At 43.9% G+C, this 22,100-nt stretch overlaps 1 protein-coding gene across 1 annotated transcript; it reads left to right on the forward strand.

The window, feature by feature from the left end:
- Positions 1–12,948: 12,948 nt before the first annotated feature.
- Positions 12,949–21,409, forward strand: LOC142255021 (vomeronasal type-2 receptor 26-like). Its single transcript, XM_075326447.1, has 8 exons — positions 12,949–13,155; positions 14,412–14,476; positions 15,149–15,370; positions 15,736–15,832; positions 17,394–18,185; positions 19,982–20,200; positions 20,291–20,414; positions 20,505–21,409. Exons 1-8 carry the CDS (start codon positions 12,949–12,951, stop codon positions 21,407–21,409), a joined length of 2,631 nt encoding a protein of 876 aa, XP_075182562.1.
- The last annotated feature ends 691 nt before the right edge of the window (positions 21,410–22,100 follow it).

A 22,100-nucleotide genomic window follows, 5' to 3' on the forward strand; every position in this document is an offset into this window, starting at 1 on the left:
GGCAAGGCATAGGGAGATGTCTGTGTGAAAATCAGAGCATAGGGAGAAGTCGGTGGGAAAGGTGGAGCTTAGGGAGAAGGCTGTGGGAAAAGTGTGGCTTAGGGAATAGTCTTTGGGAAAGGTGGGACATAGGAAGAAGTCTGTTTGAAAAGCGGGCATAGGGAGAATTCTGTGGGAAAAGTGGGGCATAGGGAAAAGTCTGCGTGAAAGTTGAGGCATAGGGAGAACTCTCTGTGAAAGGCAGGGCTTAGGGAGAGGTCTGTGGGAAAGATGGGGCCTAGGGAAAGGTCTGCGTGAATGGTGAGGCATAGGGAGAACTCTCTGTGAAAGGCAGAGATTAGGGAGAGGTCTGTGGGAAAGGTGGGGCATAGGGAGAAGTCGACGTGAAAGGTGAGGCATAGGGAGAACTCTCTGTGAAAGGCAGAGATTAGGGAGAGGTCTGTGGGAAAGGTGGGGCCTAGGGAAAGGTCTGCGTGAATGGTGAGGCATAGGGAGAACTCTCTGTGAAAGGCAGAGATTAGGGAGAGGTCTGTGGGAAAGGTGGGGCATAGGGAGAAGTCGACGTGAAAGGTGAGGCATAGGGAGAACTCTCTGTGAAAGGCAGAGCTTAGGGAGAAGTCTGTGTGAAAGGTGGGGCATAGGGAGAAGTCTGTGTGAAAATCAGAGCATAGGGAGAAGTCGGTGGGAAAGGTTGAGCTTAGGGAGAAGGCTGTGGGAAAAGTGTGGCTTAGGGAATAGTCTTTGGGAAAGGTGGGGCATAGGGAAAAGTCTCCGTGAATGGTGAGGCATAGGGAGAAGTCTTTGTGAAAGGCAGGGCTTAGGGAGAAGTCTGTGTGAAAGGTGAGGCATAGGGAGAAGTCTCTGTGAAAGGCAGGGCTTAGGGAGAAGTCTGTGTGAAAGGTGAGGCATAGGGAGAAGTCTCTGTGAAAGGCAGGGCTTAGGGAGAAGTCTGTGGGAAAGGTGGGGCATAGGGAGAAGTCTGTGGGAAAGGTGGGGCATAGGGAGAAGTCTGTGGGAAAGGTGGGGCATAGGGAGAAGTATATGGGAAACATGGGCAAAGGCAGCTTTTGCACCAAGGTTTGCCTGTACTTTCATAGGGCTTTAATTTCAGAATAATGCATTGTTGAAGCATTTTTTTTATGAAATATAAAAGCTGCTTTTTACAGAACCAGTAAAAGCTATGAGACTTCAGAAATCTCATATACATACTTGCTTTTTTTCCCCTAACTGACTTGGAAAACTGCTGAATTTTTTTAACTCTGTGGCATGTCAATTCTTTCAGCATCTTTCCAGCCTTTGTTTACCCATAGAAAGTGAATTTTTCACAATTTCACTGTAGTTGGATTTTTCTTCCCATTACCGGTACATTATAGGATAAGATGTAAAGTATCTTTCAAAACTACAAATCTATCAGAAAGAAAATGTGCCATCGTACTGACATGGCAATAAAGAAATCAAAAACTTATTGCTGTTGGAAGAAAGGGAGGAAAAAATTAAAGTGCAAAATAAAAAAAATTGCACGGTACCGAAGGAGTTAAGGGTGCTTTACACGCTGCGACATCGCTAGCGATTGCTAGCAATGTAGCGAGCAATAACACCCGCCCCTGCCGTTCGAGCGATATGTGGTGATCGCTGCCGTAGCGAACAATATCGCTATGGCAGCGTCACACGCACATACCTGCTTAGCGACGTCACTGGAGACACCAAGCAATCCCTCCTTTAAGGGGGCAGTTTATGCGGCGTCACAGCACCGTCACTAAGCTGCCACCCAATAGCAGAGGAGGGGCGGAGACGAGCGGCCGGAACATGACGCCCACCTCCTTCCTTCCTTATTGGAGGTAAATGCAGGTAAGGAGATGTTCGTTGTTCCTGCGGAGTCACACGTAGCGATGTGTGCTGCCGCAGGACCGACAAACAACCAGCGGCATGCACCACCAACGATATTATGAAAAGGAGCAACGTGTCAATGATCAACGGTTTTTGACGTTTTTGCGATCGTTGATCGTCACTCCTTTTAGTCACACACGATATCGCTAACGGCGCTGGATGTGCATCACTAACGACGTGACCCCGACGATATATTGTTAGCGATATTGTTGTGTGTGAAGTATCCTTTAGTTTGGTCACTGTCTATATGGCAAGAAGTAGATAGTGCAGTACTTAATGAAGCGTCAGGGCTGGAGGTTGAAGCTTCTTGTCTGAACAGATGTGTTATAGAGGTGATGTGGATGATCCCCCTTTGAATGGGTTTAGTTAGGTAGAAGGAGCCATTTCTGAAGTTCTCGAGGAGCCTGCAGGACTCTGGACAGGTCACTTACATCTTGTATGTCAAAAATGTTCCACCTCTCAACTTGCCGTTTTCCTGGCAATACCAGATCTGACCTTTTTGGGGCGCTAGTGATGAGCCCCATTATTTCTCCCGGCTCACAGCGCTCCTGCATTAAGGCTGCACACGTCTTGTACATTGTTTATTTTATTATTATCTTAAGTTTAAAAAAAAATAAATAAATGAAAATAAAAATGTATTTTAGCGTTTTCTCTCCAGACATTACATATAATAAGAATAATCCCAACAGTGAGCAAACACCGGTCTAAAATCAGGTCTGTGTGCGTCTGAGCTCCTTATAAGACGTCTGACTATTCCAGCTCCTTACACTGACAGACGCCTCGGAGTCTCCAGAGCCGCTGATTTGTCTCCTGTACGGACACAATCTCCACATTACACAGATCTTCTCCCTCCTGGAAATGCTCTTATTCCTGATGTTGCTGTTGCTTTTATTATTATTGCTGTTTTTGACACCTTGTAGTTCTGGAATCAAAAGCCCATCGTCAGCTTGTAATCTGCAAATTGCCCCGACCTACGAGGACTATGAATATGTGCAGGATGGAGACATCATCATCGGGGGAATGTTCTCCGTCCACTGCTTGACCGAACAAAAATCAACACCAGAAAACCCAATTATCAGCTCCATGTTTTGCACCAAGTAAGTAAAACCATGCGACCATGAAGCAAACTCCATAGAGCTCCACAGGAATTGTGCAGAGGATTGCGGGGTTTAAATAGATTTTTGTCCTGAGCATTTGCAGATAACAGTGCACCATATGGGGTCTTTATTTCTTCACACAGAGGCACAGGTACTTGATGGTTACAGACATACATGGGGCAGATAAATGGGCTTGTTGGCCACTTGGACAGCACCACACCCTATTTAACCCCCTGCATAGTGCTGTGAGTTGCCAGATATAGTTTATTTTTGCTGATTCACATAACAAAAGTTAACTCATTAGCTGCCAAATACTTTGCTAATATTTCCGCAAAAGAGAGGCAACATATAAAAACAAAAAAAAGCATATTTTATTTCGCTCTGCAGTCACTACAGCCTCGTGTGTCCAGATTAACGTGAAAGATTTAGTGAAAGGTCCTCTCTATATTATTCATTATAGATGGAGAAGCAAAACCAATGAAGGTCCTAGCTGATGAGTATGGAGGGAGCAGTCCCACTCAGGGCACGATGGAGCCTGATATTGCCTCTGCCGCAGTCACACACAGCGTAATTATACATGGCGGGTGGTAGTTGGGCCGCGGATACAGATTTTACATTGTACTATATTATACTTGGGAGAGAGCGATCCCCGATACTGGGCGTCTGCTGCGTTCACAGTGTGAATAGGCGGATTATGCAGCGGGGAAACACATGATATCCCACAAATCCGAGGAAAACAGTTCTAATAATATTATAAAGACTGTACAACACGTTTCAGCCGTCAGGCCTTCTTCAGGTACAACAAGGAGAGAAACAGCAAATAGTATCTGCACAAGATATATATACAGGTGTGTATACAGCCTTTCCTGTCATGTTACTGTAACATGTAAACATTGGGTGGGGGGCTGCGATCAATCACCTCCAAATGGAAGGAGGGAGCAAAACTACCCACAATTCAGTGTGAAAAACCTAAAATCAATTCATCAATTGTTTGTTATCTGTGAATGTTCCATTGCCCCTTCATGACATAAATATATAATACATACAAGCAAATAAATTACAGGAGGACAAGAGTAAAGTGCAAAAGATATATATGCTTTATTAGGACGTACACAACACAGAGTGATTAAAATGGTGGTACACAACCATAAAACAGGAAGGGACTGATTGCCAAAGTCCAAAATATGAGAAAAAAGGCAGCCACCTACAGTGTGTCAATCTGTAGAATACACTATTGTGGAAAATTAGGGGCTGTCACAGAAATAATTGAGGGTTTTGAGGCAAATGAGTAATAAAGAGCTAGGACACTGGAAGGGGGGCGGCGCAAGCCGTAAATCCCAGAAATATATCATCAAACAGATGAAGAATCCTGATACACCCTTATCCGCTCTGAAAGACCTGGATGATGTCCCGGTTTTTACTAACTTTCTTTGCAGGAACAATTATCCATATTTAATATATAACATATGTGACCTTATTTATTCCTGTATTTATTGCTAGTGCCGTGACCTAAGAGTGAAATGAGGTTTTCTGGTTTATGATTCCTATGTGTTTAATTTTGCACTTTTTCTATAGAGACTTGTCCTCCTGTAATTTATTGTCATGATGAGTAGTGCTGGCACCGCCTTTGCCTTACCATGGCAGAACTGGTGCTCTTAATTAAAGCTGTTACTATGAGAATTGTTTTGTTAATAATACATACAAGGCATAAGAATATATATATATATATATATTAGCTGTAGTACCCGAGCGTTGCCCGAGATGGTAACTGTCTCTCTGTCTCTCTCCCAGTCGCTGTCTGTGTGTCGCTGTCTGTCTCTCTCTCTGTCTGTGTCTTTCTTTGTCTATCTGTGTCTATGTCTCTGTCTGTATTTGTATCAGTCTATCTGTCTCCATCTCTGTGTCTGTCTCTATCTTTCCCCGTCTGTCTCTTTCCCAATCTGTTTTTTCTGTCTCTTTCCCAGTCTGTCTCTTTCCCAGTCTGTCTCTTTCCCGGTCTGTCTCTTTGCCCATCTGTCTCTTTGCCCATCTGTCTGTTTCCAGGTCTGTCTCTTTCCAGGTCTGTCTCTTTCCCCATCTGTCTCTTTTCAGGTCTGTCTCTTTGCTCATCTGTCTCTTTGCCCATCTCTCTCTTTGCCCGTCTGTCTCATCGCCCGTCTGTCTCATCGCCCGTCTGTCTCTTTCCAGGACTGTCTCTTTCACCGTTTCTTTCACCATCTGTCTCTTTCCAGGTCTGTCTCTTTCCAGGTCTGTCTCTTTGCCCAACTGTCTTTTTCCAGTGCTGTCTCTTTTCAGGACTGTCTCTTTCCAGGGCAGTCTCTTTCCTCGTCTGTCTCTTTTCAGGGTTGTCTCTTTCCAGGTCTGTCTCTTTCCCTGTCTGTCTCTTTCCAGGTCTGTATCTTTGCCCGTCTGTCTCTTTGCCTGTCTGCCTCTTTGCCCATCTGCCTCTTTCCAGGGCTGCCTCTTTCCCGTATCTCTTTCCCCGTCTGTCTCTTTCCAGGGCTGTCTCTTTCCAGATCTGTCTGTTTGCCCGTGTGTCTCTTTGCTCGTCTGTCTCTTTGCCCATCTCTCTCTTTGCCCATCTATCTCTGTTTCTTTCTGTCTCTCTCTCTATCCGTCTCTCCACCGACATCATATTACCTCACACATAAGCTTCGTATGCTAATAGCTTATTTTGTTCCTATAGCAACCACTGACAGTTGCTATTAATAGCTTGTAGCTCCCACCTCCATTCAGTTTAATGGAAGCAGGATTTTGGAGAGTAACTGTAAAGCGCGGGGTTAAATTTTCCCGTCAAAACATAGTCTATGATGTTCCCTGAGTCGCATGTAGTGTCTGTGCAAAATTTCGTGATTGTAAATGCGACGGTGCAAATTCCTGTAGCGGACATACACACACACACATACATACAAACATACACTGAGCTTTATAGATTTTATTTATATATATATATGTATATATATATATATATATATATATATATATATATATATATATATATATACTAGCTGTACTACCTGGCTTCGCCCGGGTTAATAACTGCTGTTAACAAAATAGAATGTATTAACAAAAATGTATTCTGCACAAAAACCACAAAACAAATAGATAGAAATGTAATTATTAAAAGGCAAAAACTAAGCTAATAGAATCATTTCACAACATATATTTCACCACCACAGATATTCCACACAGATTTAACATCCTATGACCTCACACATACTGAGAATGTACTTTGTTGCCTATATTAACCAATCAGAGCTCAGATTAATTAACTGTAGCAAAATAGAAGCTAAGCTGTGATTGGTTGCTATTGGCAGCCTGATAAATCTCCAGGCAACAGAAAGCCCTCCCCCCTGACGGTATATATTAGCTCACACATACACACATAGACAGGTCATGTGACTGACAGCTGCCGTATTTCCTATGTGGTACATGTGTTGTTTTTGTAGTTTGGCTGCTTATTAATCAGATTTTTATTTTTGAAGGATAATACCAGACTTGTGTGTGTTTTAGGGCGATTATGTGGTGAGGTTGGTGATGTGTGGTGAGATGTGTGCTGTTAGGGCCAGGTGGACGGGCAGACCCAGGAGGTGGATCCACTGGGCCGAACTCCTTGATGATGGTAAGGGGTCCGGTAGCTGGAGCACTACAGGTAGCAGAACAGTCCGTGTACAAGAGGAGAATGCAGAAGTCCCTGGGACCACAGAGTCACTGATGGTAGTCCGGCTGACGGAGCTCAGGTTCGGAGGCCAAGATGTTGTCAGGCGGAGTCCGGAACCGATGGAACGAGCAGACGGGTCACCGCAGGGATCCGAGATGGAACGGACTGTCAGGATGGCAGATAGGCAGCGTTCGAGGTTCGGGATTCGGCAGGACCGGATGGCGAAGCAGGATCGGCTCTAGAAGAGAGAGAGGTGAGTATCTCACAGGAACACAAGGAGACCTGACTCCTAGCTTGGGAAACACGAAGAACAGGCCCCGCCCACTTGGACACTTAACCCCTTTATACCCTGTACCTGTGTGCCCAATTTCCTGTTAGTGGACGCTGGCCCTTTAAGAAAGGGTCAATGACCGCGCACGCGCCCTAATGCGCATGCGCGAGGCCCGGGTGCCAGAAGCCAGGGCAGGGAGCGGTGAGGAGGAAGCAGGAGAGCCGGGCTGGGGCTGAGTAGCCGACGGGCGCCGGGAGCGGGGACCAGGATGCCTGGGAACCGCAAGCAATGGAGGCTGGAGACCGGGGAGCTGCGGAGACCGGACAGAAGAACCGGGGAGCGACGCAGGGAAGCCGGGGAGCGTGGCAGGTGAGCCGGGGAACAGAGCAGGGGACCCGGGGAGCGTGACATGTGCTGAGGGTGGTATATGTGTTCAAGCATGTGGTAGTGTGTCACGCATTTTGTGTGTGTTCATATCCCCGAGTGTGGTGAGTATCCCATGTCGGGGCCCCACCTTAGCAACTGTACGGTATATACTCTTTGGCGCCTTCGCTCTCATTCTTTAAGTCCCCCTTGTTCACATCTGGAGCTGTCAATTTGCCCCCAACACTTTTCGTTTCACTTTTTCCCCATTATGTAGATAGGGGCAAAATTGATTGGTAAATTGGAACGCGCGGGGTTAAAATTTCACCTCACCACATAGCACCCAGCGCTGCCCGGGATAGTAACTGTCTCTCTGTTTCTTTCCCATTCTCTGTCTGTCTCCCCCTCTGTATATATCTCTCTGTCTCTTTCTCCGTCCGTCTGTCTCTTTCTCCGTCCGTCTGTCTCTTTCTCCGTCCGTCTGTCTCTTTCTCCGTCCATCTGTCTCTTTCTCCGTCCGTCTGTCTCTTTCTCCGTCCGTCTGTCTCTCCGTCCATCTGTCTCTTTCTCCGTCCGTCTATCTCTTTCCCCGTCTGTCTCTTTCTGTCTCTTTCCCTCTCTTTCCCTGTCTGTCTCTTTCCCTCTCTTTCCCTGTCAGTCTGTCTCTTTGTCTGTCTCTTTGTGTCTGTTTCTTACCCTGTCTGTGTCTGTCTCTTTCCCTGTCAGTCTCTTTCCCTGTCAGTCTGTCTCTTTGTCTGTCTCTTACCCTGTCTGTTTCTTACCCTGTCTGTGTCTGTCTCTTTCCCTGTCTGTGTCTGCCTCTTTCCTTGGCTGCATTGTGACACGCCAACATTCCATATAAGGGCGTGGCTGCGCATTCTTCTGAAGTCCTGGCTGCACTGTGGCTCCCAGCTCCATTCGCTTTAATGGAGACAGGTTTTTTGGCGAATAACTGTAAAGAGCGGGGTTAAAATTTCCCCTCGAAAAATAGCCTATGACGCTCTCGGGGTCCTGAACTGTGAGTGTGAAAAATTTTGTGGCTGTAGCTGCGACGGTGCAGATGCCAATCCCGGACATACACACACACATACACACACACACACACACATACACACACACATTCAGCTTTATATATTAGATATATATATATATATGTATATATATATATATATAATTTGCATGAAAATTAATAATATTTGATAAAAAATAAATAAAATAAATGTGAGTGCACATCACCCAAAATAGATACGAAATATCCCATCTAGTCAGTTGTGACACATTAGGTGGAATTGTAGCTGAAGCCAGGATTCTGGAGATCAGTCCGAGATCCTGGTACAAAGATTTACAGAGAAGAAACTTCCTAAACACATCATCAACCCAGCATGAGACAAAGAGGGATCATACCAGGATTACTCTCCAGATCCACCGGAAATCCATCTAACAAAAACCCCAAATTGGAGGATAGATGGAAGTGCAATAGAGGTAATATACGCAATTTTCTTGAGAAATATTGGCACCTCTTAACGACAGATCCTATTATATGGATATTTTACCTTCAGGACCCAATATTACATCTCGCAGAGGAATGACGGTGTGCGGAGGAAAAACATCCTACAGAAACACGGTAACACCAAACTAAAGAACAAAAATGAAAATATAAATTTAAATAAAAACAAAAATAGTAGTGATCTACGGGAAAGCAATTCCTATGGGAATAAAATCCAAGTAACGCCGAATTAGGAAACAAAACAGCAGAGGTGGATGAACGCGGAGAAAAAAAACTGTCAAAAGTCTTCAGCCACCGGGCATTTTGCATTTTTTCAGGGGTTTTTTCCCCTCTCTTTCTTCCAAGAGCCATAACTTTTTTATTTTTCCATCAATCTTGCCATACAAGGGCTTTTTTTTTGCGGGACGAGTTGTAGTTTTAAATGGAACCATAAGTTCTGCCATATAGTGTACTGGAAAACGGCAAAAAAAATCCAAGTGCGGAAAAATTGCAAAAAATATGTGATCGCACAATAGTTTTTGGTATATTTTATTCACCGTGTTGACTATATGGTAAAACTGATGTATCTATGTGATGCCTCCGGTTGGTGCGAGTTTGTAGACACCAAACATGTGTAGGTTTACTTTTATCTAATGGGTTAAAAAAAATTCACAAACTTGTCTAAAAAATGTGGTGCACGTTTTGTGCCATTTTCCGAAACCCGTAGCGTTCTCATTTTTCAGGATTTATGGCTCAGTGGCAGCTTATTTTTTGCGTCTCAAGCTGACGTTTTTACCAGTAACATTTTTGCGCAGATGCTACGTTTTGATCGCCTGTTATTGCATTTTGCGCAAAATTTGCGACGACCAAAAAACATAATTTTGGTGTTTGGAATTTTTTTGCTGCTACGCCATTTACCAATCAGATTGATTTTATGTTTTGATAGATTTCTGAACGCGGCGATACCAAATATGTGTATATTTTTTAACCCTTTAATGGGGGTAAAAGGGGTGTGATTTAAACTTTTAGGGTTTTTTTTTTTTTTTTTTAATTTTTTAAAACTTTTTTTTAACTTTTTTTTTTTTATTTTACTGGTCCCCCTAGGGGGCTATATAGATCAACAATCCGATCACTCTACCCTATCTGTAGATCTCAGCTACAGAGCTGAGAACTGCAGATATGGTGCTTTACTTTCAATGCCAGCTGTATTTTGGCACTGAGAGGAAGTGAGTCATGTTAGCTACAGGCATCATCACATGACCCTGTGCTGCTACCATGGCAACCACCGGAAGTCACGTGATCATGTCACGTGACTTCCGATGGAGATGGGGTAAGTCACCATAATGGCGGCGCGTATATACATCTCGCTGCCAGATTTTGGCAGCGAGATGTAAGGGGTTAATAGTCGCGGGTGGAAGTGATTCCACCCACGACTAGCAGGCACACATGTCAGCTGTTGAAAACAGCTGATACAGTATGTGCGCGGATCGCCGCGGCCTGCCCACGGCAGGGGGCAGGGCTTAACCTCACATGCTCCATGACGTACCCAGTACGTCATGGGTCGTTAAGGGGTTAATTTCATGCAACATTATAGATTGTGTACGCATTTTACAGGATCTGCAGGATATCATGTGTTTTTCCACCGAATAGTCCACACATTCACACTGTGAACACAGTACCGGAATACAGAAGCCAGTACCGGGAGAGCTCTCTCCATATTCTCCGCTCGGAACCTACTGGACTACTGGTCACCGGACCGGCAGCCACTGGTTCTCAGCGCGTGGGGGACGATCCCACAATATGTTCTTATATTCCGACTCATAGGTGAGTGCAATACCAAGCTCTCCCACCGTGGTTTATTACCTACCAGCTGTATTACCCGCGATAGTAACCAACTATTCTTAACTATAACAAAGTTAAATGCATTAACAAAAAATTATTTTGCACATAAAAGTCACAAACTAAACTAAACAGGCAGAAACTTCATTGTTAAAACTAAAAAAAGTAAAGTAATAGAAGCTTTTCACATGATATATTCAACAGAAGGTGTGCAACACAAATTAAACGATTACCAAAGTAATGTGAAGCACTTTATCAGGAACTCCTTATTCCAGAGCCTTCATATTACATCACACATAAGCTTCTTGTACTAAAGCCGGCGTCACACGCTACAATATATCGGGCGATCTGTCGTCGGGGTCACGTCGTAAGTGATGCACATCTGACATCGTTTGATATATCGTAGTGTGCGACAGCTACGAGCGACGGTGAACGAGCAAAAATACTCACCTTATCGTTGCTCGTTGACACGTCGCTCATTTTCAAAAAGTCGTATCTTCTTCTCTGCGCTGGTTGTTCATCGTTACCGAGGCAGCACACATCGCTCCGTATGACACCCCGTGAACGACGAACACAGCTTACCTGCGTCCTCCGGCAATGCGGAAGGAAGGAGATGGGTGGGGTGTTACGTCCCGCTCATCTACGCCCCTCCGCTTCTATTGGGCGGCCGCTGTGTGACGTCGCTGTGACGCTGAACATCCCTCCCCCTTCAGGAAGAGGATGTTCACCGCCCACAGCGATGTCGTCCAGGAGGTAAGTACGTGTGACGGGGGGATTGATGACTTTGTGCGCCACGGGCAACTAATTGCCCGTGATGCACAAACGACGGGGGCAGGTGCAATCGCTCGTGTGATCGCACAATATATTGGAGCGTGTGACGCCAGCTTAAGAATGTGCTTTGGTGCCTATAGCAACCAATCAGAGCTCGTATTAACCTATTATCTACCAATGTCTTTTTTTTGGGACGCCTAATCTTTTGCTTATAGCAACTAAGATTTTATAATTAGATCCAATTTTTTTTGTTGTGTTTGTAAAATGAATGTTTTCAAAACAGGAAATCACGTCATTGTAATTTTAAATTGAATATTCTTCACCCAAAGAGCTGTCAAAAACCTATTTTTGAGGTTTTTTCAAAAATTTGGCAAATTTTGTTTCTGATTCATTAGGACCCAAATCATTAAAAATCTGTAATTTAATAAAAAAAAAAAAGAAAATTGCTAATTTGGCAAGTAATGGGTTAAAACAGAAGCAGAACTGTGATTGGTTTCTATAAGCCACCTGATAAATATACAGGGTAACTGTCAAAACAGCCAATATATTACCTTAAACATCCAAACAATTTTTGTGTGTTTCTCTTTCTGTGTGTGTGTCTCTCTTTCTGTGTGTGTGTCTCTTTCTGTGTATGTGTCTCTGTCTGTCTCTTTCTGTGTGTCTCTTTCTGTGTATGTGTCTCTTTTAGTGTGTATCTTTCTGTGTGTGTGTGTTTTTCTTTCTGTTTACATGTATTTTCTGTGTATGTCTCTCTTCTGGTCTGTGTGTCTCTTTGTGTGTGTGTCTCTTTCGGTGTGTGTGTGTCTCTCTGTGTGTGTGTGTTTCAGTGTGTCTTTCTGTGTGTCTTTTTCTGTGTATGTCTCTTTTTGTATATCTGTTTCTTTCTGTCTGTGTGTCTCTTGATGTGTGTGTTTGTGTCTTTCCGTGTGTGTCTCTTTCTGTGTGTGTGTTTCTCTCTGTGTGTCTATTTTTCTGTCCAAGATAGGAGTCTATAATAACAGATCCATTCTCAGCTCCATTGACTTTAATATAAACAGGTTTTTTGGCGAATAACTGTAGAGCGCAGTTACATTTTCTCCTCAAAACATAGTCTATGACATTCCCTGAATCAAATGAGGTGGCTGTGCAAAATTAATTGTAAATGCGACGGTGCGGATTCTTTTAGCAGACACACACACACACATACACATACACACATACACACACACACATACACATACACATACACACATACACACACACACATACACATACACACATACACATACACATACACACATACACATACACACTCAGTGTTATATGTTAGAAGATTGCTACTCTCAGATGAGCGCCGCTCTGTTTTCCTCTCTATCTATCCAGCACTATCACTATATTATACTTGTTATCATCACTGGTGGCCAATAAAATAATAAAACTGCAAAAGTATAATCCTCATGTAAGATAGTAAAAAATACATCAATCACATCTGGTCTATTCTCACCACAGGCCGCTGCGTCAGTTCTACAGGAATCTCCAAATATTCCTTTTTGCTATTAATTATTTGAACAATGATCCATCACTTTTACCAAACATGACTCTGGGATATCACTTTTTTGATTCATGTTCAAATCCTCGAAAGGCAATTAAAAATGTATTACAGATATTATCGGGGCCCGGGGTGACCGTCCCGAATTATTCCTGCCGAAAGAAGTGGAGATTGGCCGGGATTATCGGGGATCAGAGCTCTATCACAACTTTACCTATATCCCGACTCCTGGCGCCGTATATGTATCCGGTGGTGAGTAACGAGCCCTAAGCTTACATGTAACACGGAGCATTGCAGAGGGAGCAGCCGCACAAACCTCCATCACTGACACTGCTCTGGTAAAGGGCAGGTTGAGGTATCTGGCGGTGAGTATGATAACACTACCTAGCCTGCGTATATTGGGGGTCTCAGCAGTCAGACCCCAGATATCAGCTTCTCATGCCCTATACTATCAAGAAGGAATACCATCATTTCAGGGAATAATGCATTAATGTTCATGATTTCAGCCTCAAGACGGGAGACAGATGTTCAGACCGAGCTTCAGTTTCCACAAGAGAAGCCGTCAGCATCTGACGTTAATAAATACGGAGAATTGTAAAAGTTTTCCCACACCTGGGGTAAAACGGTAAACTTTGCCTCCATTTCTGCTTGAGGTTAACATGGGAATTACATGATATTTGGAAAGTATGATATCACTTTTTAGCCCCTTCACCCCGATTTTCCGTTTTAAATTTTTGTTTTTTCCTCCCCTTCTTCCAAGAGCCGTAATATTTTTATTTTTCTGTCAATATTGCCATATGAAGGCTTGTTTTTTGTGGGACGAATTTTACTTTTTAATGAAACCATTAATTTTGCCATATAATTTACTGAAAAAGGGAAAAGAAGTTCCAAATGTGGAGAAATAGTGGAAAAAGTAAAATTCCACAATGGTTTTGGGGAGTTTTTACTCACCATGTTCACCATACCTCCCAACCGTCCCGGATTCTGCGGGACTGTCCCGATTTGAGGCCTCTCTACAGCAGTCCCGCTGCTCCCCTCATTGCAGTGAATAAATTAACTCAATTTAGTGCATAAATTAAATTCTCATCTGCTCTGGTGTACCGGGACAGCCAGGACTCGAGCTCACAGCACATGAGCTCATTGTCCATAGGCAGAAACTCTACCATTGAGATACTGCCTCTGTTGTAAGACATAGGAAGATTTGGTAATCTTGATCTGTAGTGCAGGCAGAAAACCAGAAGCAAATAAGATACAGTAGATGGACAGAAATAGATAGATAGATAGATAGATAGATAGATAGATACATGATAGATAGATAAGAGAACTATGATAAGCCATGAACTTCCATAGCCCCCAATCTATATATACACCCACAGTCCCCACCCTGGATGTGCCCCATGCATCCTTCCTACACTCCCCACCCATCATCCCCACAGTCCCAGTCCCTAGTGTACACTTGCTTTGGCAAAACTAATTTGTATTTGGTCACCATTAACTATGTCGTGCAGGAAGAAAAGGCGCAAAAAGAAACCCCGCCACTACAGCAACTGAGAATTAACCCACAATTCCCCGAGTGAGACGCGGAACCTGGCTGAGGATCACCAAGGGGGGAAAAGATGTACAGCCAGGAAGGGGATCCGGCTGCCGCGATAGCAACAGCACCAGTGATGCCGTTTTTCTTGCCTTACATACCAGAAGCAGCATGGCTACTGCAATATTCAGGAGAGTCGCATACCTTGAGCGACTTTCAAGAGAGACTGAGTAGTTTATTTGATGTGTATCCCCTGACGGAGAGTCAGAAAGTGAGCATACTAGTTAGTCAGCTAACCGGGGCGGCCCAGCGAGAGGCCATGTCCTTGTCTGATGCCGATAAAGGGACTGCAGAGCAAGCTCTGGCTCGGCTGAAGGACACCTTCGACACCCGCACGGCAGCAGAGATAAAAGTGCAATTCTTCGGGTTTAAGCAGAGGGTGCAGTGTATGGGACTATGCTTTAAACTTTCAAGAGGCACTAATGGCCGTGAAGCAAGTGGGTCCTCGGAGGGTGCGTGATGGGGACCGACTGCTGACCAAGCAGTTAATTGAGGGGCTCCTGTCCAGCGCCCACTGGACCCAACTGCGTATACTGACCCTACAGAACCCTGAGTTGGACTTTGCCCACTTTAACACTAGAAGTCCCAGAGAGGGGTCATTTGACATTTTTACCATTGTAACCCTATGGAGCTTGAAATTCCTGGGACTTCTAGTGTTAAGGATCAGGCCATCCGGGTGCTGCGAGACTCGTCCACAAATGGCACTCCACCAACCCAGCTCCCCGCCATCACCTATTCAGAGGTGGTACCCTCCACTCAGACCACCGTGGAGGCGGATGCCCAGACCTTGGGTGGTGATTTCCCTGCAGAACTGAGGCTTCAGGTCCAAGAACTGTCAAAGAATGTGGCCACCGTTGCAAGGGCTGCGAACACAATGTAGACAACTCCGCAGCCCATGGACACCGGGCTGGTCACCGGACCAGGTGGAGCCCCGAAACGACGCCGGAGGTGAAACCCATTGGGCCGGGGGTGGATCAGTGATCGCTGTGACCCTGCCGGGCGACTGATTTGCCGCCGTTGTAACAGGGCAGGACACTATGCTCTGGACTGTCCTCCGGGCTCACAGGTAACTGGGGCTAAAGAGCGACCCTCGGGTGTGCGGAGGACCGGCCCAACCGACTGGCGGGACAAGTATGTTGGAGGGCAACTAGTCCTACTGATCGTGCTGGATGGCATCCCGATGTACGTTCTTCTGGACCCTGTTCCCAGGTGACAATCATAGCATATGTTCTTTACAAAAGGTATTGGGTCGATTCTGACATGACCCATGGCCTAGATACAGACTTGTCCATAATTGTCAGTAATGGCCAGCCTTTGCCACAAGTGGGCTACAAGGAGGTGAGGCGGGTAGAGCAGAAGTGAAATGATGATCTGGTGTCAGGCGGCAATAGGCCTCCGGGGTCAAGATTATCAATCAAGCCCTCGTAGAACCCGTGTATTCAGAGGATAGGCCCAATGTCCTGACAGCCAGGGGGATAGTCGACATTCGCCAGGGGAATGTACCCATCCAAATTTTAAATTGCGGTGAGGAGGAGGTTAAATTGCCCCAGTAAGCCACCATAGCTAAGCTGTATACCGTTGACAAAGGTGCCATTGAAGCAGCAGGGCCCTTGGCCCCGTCCAATCTAGCGGAGGGAGACGGTAATGGGAGTCCACTGTCAGAGTGGTGCCAGAAGCTACACATTAGCACCAATTCTACCCCTTCCCACCAAAAACAAGGGATCCATCAGGTGGTACAGGAATATGAGCGGGTATTCAGCAAAACCCTTGTAATGTCCTTGTAATGTGAAGCACTGCAAAACCTGCTCTCATGTAGAGACCAAAGACCGGATTCAGATCCAAACACACAGAAGGACTAACATTCCTGGGACATTCACATGTTTCTCTTCCAATGTGGTGTACTTAATCCAGTGCACTATATGTCCTATTGGGGGGGTTCTGTTGGAGAAACAGGACAAAGACTGAGAGCAAGGATGAGATCTCACCGCCACACAATTACAGACAAAAAAAAAGATTTACCTGTGGCCAAACATTTCTGTACTTCGGGACACAACATAAACCATATGAAAGTTGTCATATTAAAAGGCAACTGCAGATTACAAAATCATCGAAGGGTCTGGGAATACAAATTCATTACAATGTTTAACTCTGTTCACACAGGACTCATTCTGTCAGGAGGATTTATGCCTCACTACAAAATCTGAGGAGTCTGTTTCAGAGGCTGTGGGAGCACCAGACCTCTGATCCTACATGGATATTGGGACAATACAACTTTCACACCACTAATCAAAGCTAATTAAGAGTTCACTCTGTAAGCTCAGTGTTTGTTTATTTAGATTCCCTTTTTATTATACCATGCCCCTGCTCTGTTTGTGTATATATTTGTGTTTCTTCAGATATTTTGTTATACCATGTCTGATGAAGAGACCTAATGAGTTTCGAAAGCTTGCTCCGTAACATCATTTATTTTATTTTAGTTAGCCATTAAAAGGTATCACAACTACAAGATTATAATTTTGTTTCTCTCACTGTGAGCAATCAAACATGTAAAGTAAGGACATGTGCACACAAAGTTTTAGAGGCATTGAAAAAGTATGATGAAAATCTGCCTTAAGTGTATACATGTATATATGTTACCCAAGAATTGAGAGGAAAGATCAGTTCAAGAGGAAAAAGAAGCAAATGTCTATGTTAATATAACATATCTTAAAAAGTTTCTTATTTTCAAATATATAATAATAATAATAACATCGATTTATGAAGTCAAACTTAAAATGAAGATTAATGTTTAAGTGTATTGAGAAGCGAACCAAGTCCAAAAACCTCTGTGTGCCCGCACCCCAACACTCCCTCCGACTCTTTTTCCGTTAATGCTTGTTCACAATTTTTTATCTTATAGATCAGTTATGGAGCTGTTGATGAATTCTTGGGTCATAGACAACATTTTCCACACTTTTTCAGGACAATCCGAAGTGAATATGCAATAAGTTACAGTTTAGGGAAACTTATCGAACACTTTGGATGGACTTGGGTTGGAATTATCACGTCTAATGATGACAGTGGAGAGAGAGAGTCCTATTTGTTAACTCGATTTCTTTTACACTTTCAAGTTTGTGTCGCTTTTATATTCAGAAATTCTTTGATAAAGGATGATTCTCTAAGAGCTAATCATGAACTTGTTGAACATTTTGCTGTGAAGGTTGTGATACTTTGTGGCACCTACCATGATCTGATTGTCAATCCCTCTGTTTCTAAATGGCTCAATAATGTGACAATAATCTTAACACCTTCCTGGGGACCAAACATCGTCCTCATTGAGAAGTATCCGGAGATCTTCAATGGAAGTTTGTCCCTGGATCCACTCTCAAAGCGCAATGCACAACTGAAGCGTTTCATTGATGGCTTCTGCCCTGCGAATTATCCAGGAGACATGTTAGTTGAGGATTTATGGATGATCTTGTGCCGCTGTATATCAGGAAAAAAAGATAAGGATCTATTGTATGAAAAGACTTATGGAATTTCCCTTCACAATTGCACAGGACAGGAACGTATTAAGGATTCCTGGAATTACTTGAATGATGAAGTTTATGATCCGGTAACTAATGCGGTGTTCATTATGGTCAGCGCCCTACATCTAATACACTCTTCCCAAAACAACTGGTCTAGAACAGATGCATCCTATCGACTCAAGGTAAATGCAAGGAGTCCACCTTATCCTGTTTTACCCTTGTAGGGTGATTCCCATCCCAGATATTTATGGCACATTCCTGATATGAATCCCCCACCATTAGAAGAACAGAGGTGTTCGTAACTGCTGCCTGGACTGGGTATTTACATACAGGGCTAGAGCCGCAAACTGTATCTTTGGGTAAAGGACATCCTATTATTACCAGTAGCCCTCATGTGGTGGCTTTTATAACTGCTACTAGTGACTAATTAAAGGAGTTTACACTTAAAACATATCTTATAAGAGAAGTGGCAAGCCATGCACATGACCCTTTCATATATACTTGGTGAGTGTAAAGGAGTCAGCATACCCATTAGACTCTTAAAGTGAGAGTCACCATATGTGGTCACAGGTCTGCTTCTTCTCAGCTGGAGAGGACAACCTCTGAGACGGATCCTTTAAAGAGTAACTATCATTTTAATTTCATAAATCAATAGTGTCATGAAAATAAGCAATTTTGTAAATAACTTATCAGGGGATTCTATTCTCTCTCCTCCTGGACTGATCTGTCCTTTTCATAATTCTCAATTCACAGGTAAAATCTGTATTCAGTGCAGAGCGATTGTTACATCACTGAGATTGGAGATGGCAGTTGGTACTGATAAGATTCTATGTAGACGGGAGAGTGTAGGAGGAGCTAAAAGCAGAGCTCCTCCCTCCTTTTTCCACTCTCCCCTTTACATAGAATCTTTTCAGTTTCAACTGCCATCTCCAATCTCAGTGATGTAACAATCGCTCTGCACTGAATACAGATTTTACCTGTGAATTGAGGATTTTCAAAAAAATGACAGAGGGGCTTAACTAAGCACCTACCTAGTATTCTCCAGAATCTCTGATGGAGAGGATAGGCTTGCCTACCAGTAGATGCCAGGTGCCACTCTCAGGGCAGTGTCAAAGACTGTCACAGCTGACCCCCAGGGCAACGTATGCAGAGATGGGCTTAGGTGCAGACAGGTACAGTCTCAAGTATAGGCAGGTGCAGCCAGGGCAGGTGATGCAGACAGGATGAATGGTGCAGACAGGTACAGAGGGTATGGACAGTACTGGAAAACAGGTACACGTAACGGACACAGGTCACACACTACCTGACAACTAGCTAGCAACCAGAGAAGAACTAAACTAAATGTTTTGCTTGGTCACCTACCCTAAGAGGAGGATGCTTAACACTAGAACTACTGGACTTGTGACACCTATATAGAAATACATGGTGCAAAGTAGTCAAAATGACTACCTCAGTAGTTCTAGTGTTAAAGTACCTAGCGTCTCTAGCCTCTAGTGCGCTGGTCCTACAAAAGTAAGAACGGCGCGTACCCTAAGCGCGTTTCTTTGAGACTTGTGCAGCGTGCGCAGGTCCTGGGAGCAGAAGGCAGCAGGGAAGCATATGGACGACTGTGGAGAGGCAGATGAAGGTGTAGTCCGGCCGCAGAGGTGACTACCTTAGCATCCCTGCAGGAACGCCGGAGTTACAATACATATTCAATACGTCATCTGTACATGCTAGCAAAACCGTTCACATTCTGTAAACCATATCATAACTACTGGGTGGCCACATATTGACACATAGACACACAGAGGATTAAAGATCTACTGACAATATCAAAAAATCATGTTTTGTTCAAGGTTGCTCCTCTTTTGCCATTCATCTGGGGATATGAGGAGGACACCTGTAAGCGTAGGTAACAGGCTTTTTAGTCTTTCCATCATTAATGCTGGGTACATTTCTCAATGTGTGGTTATATTATGTTTTTTGTTATCCCTAGATAGTACATACTTTGAAACATTTAAATCTTGGTGGAGGTGTTTTCACGGAGTATGGAGATCTCTTAGATGATTACCAAATTTATAACCACATTATAGTCAACCAAACATTGTACTCGAGCGTTGTTGGTTACATTCAACCTAACATTTTACATCACCGCTATGAGTCATACTTATACATCAATGACAGTTTAATTCAGTGGAAAACCATTAACAATGAGGTAATGCTTTATCCTGGAGATACTTTGGGGTTCACACTTTAAATTTGATATATTTTCTAATTAAGAAAACACTGTGTCTCTTGAATTTAGAAACCAAAGTCCCAATGTACAAAAAGTTGTCTACCAGGAAGTAGAAAAGTGTCCGGAAATTCCATCTATTTTTGCTGTTACGGGTGTATTTCTTGCTCTGAAGGGGAGATATCAAACTCATCTGGTAGGTGCTACTTCTAGATTCTACCTACATCGGGGCCTTTGTCACTACTTCAGTCATATTATGTGATATTTCTTGTTTTCTTTCCTATAGATAATGAGAACTGCAGGAGATGTCCTGACTATGAGTGGTCTAATGAGAAGAAGACTCAATGTGTCCCCAAACTGGTAGAATTTCTCTCTTACTCTGATGAAGGGATATCACTGATTGCTCTATCAGGATCCGTTTTACTTTTTATAGTGACCGCAGTAATACTGGGAATTTTTATTAGATATCAAGATACCCCGATCGTAAGAGCGAATAACAAGAACCTGAGCTTCGTTCTCCTGGTCTCCATCATGCTCAGCTTCCTCTGTGTCTTCTTGTTCCTCGGTCGTCCTGTGGATAGTACCTGCATGTTACGTCAGATCTCCACTGTACTATTACTCTCAATATCCATCTCTTTGTTGTTGGCCAAAACAATAATGGTTTACATTGCGTTCAAAGCCACCAAACCTGGAAGTGTATGGAGAACATGGACTGGAGTAAAACTCCCTAATTGTGTGCTCCTGATCTGCTCCTCCGTCCAGGTGGTCATCTGTATGAGTTGGGTGACCCTCTGTCCCCCCTTCCAGGAGCTGGACACACAGTCGTATACGGAGAAGATCATAGTTCAGTGTAATGAAGGCTCCGATCTTTGGTTCTACTCTGTCCTGGGTTATATGGGGATTCTGGCCGCTGTTAGTTTTATTACAGCTTTCTTAGCTCGGACATTACCGGACAGTTTTAATGAGGCCAAGTATATCACTTTCAGCATGCTGGTGTTCTGCAGTGTCTGGCTAGCCATGATCCCGGCTTATCTCAGCACCAAAGGCAAATATATGGTGGCTGTGGAGATATTTGCCATCCTGACCTCTAACGCTGGACTCGTAGGCTGCATATTTTTCCCTAAATGTTACATAATTCTCTGCAAACCTGAGCGAAATACAAAGTCCTATATTATGAGCCGGACTGCGTGAGGTTGAACATCATGTGATCCTTGTAGAGCCATGTCTCATTTATTACGTGGTAAAGATTCATTTTATGTTGATGTAGAGTTTTGAAGTAAATGGAAATTTAAGTTATCACATTACAGTATATATGGTCTGTGCGAGATCAAAAACAAAAACCATTGGCGCTCTGGTACGGTCGAGTGTACTATAAGATATTAGTGTGACAAGGGTGAGAGGGATTTTGTTCACATGGACAGGTTGTGCATCTGTAGGCACAGCTCCATCTCTATATCAGTATCCTTAAACACTGGCCGCGGCAGCTTCACCGCAAGGGATCGGGTGGTGATATTCTGCTACATAACACAAGAATTCAGGGATAGAAACAACTGTTTTTCTTCATTGAATTGGTCGGTGGTTGACCTCCACCTTGCTATGCACCCCAATTTGGGATGTATTCCATATGTCTAGATTTTGGCGGTTGGTGACTGTTCACATTCAGTCATCAGGCCTTGTCCACAGGCTATTTACTTCATGCAGCATTTGCTTGGACCTGTCCCGCCCACAGCCATGACTCAGTCATGGGTACGGGATTGAAATAGACCAGGTGAGTGCTGCTAAGAGCAGTTCTACTATTCATATGTGAGGCCGTAGGGCACATTTTATAAAAATATTTTAGTGTAGGACTGCCTCAAATGAGATTTGCCGTGACGTGGCAAGG

Source organism: Anomaloglossus baeobatrachus, chromosome 10 (assembly GCF_048569485.1).
Source record: "Anomaloglossus baeobatrachus isolate aAnoBae1 chromosome 10, aAnoBae1.hap1, whole genome shotgun sequence".
NCBI lineage: Eukaryota > Metazoa > Chordata > Amphibia > Anura > Aromobatidae > Anomaloglossus > Anomaloglossus baeobatrachus.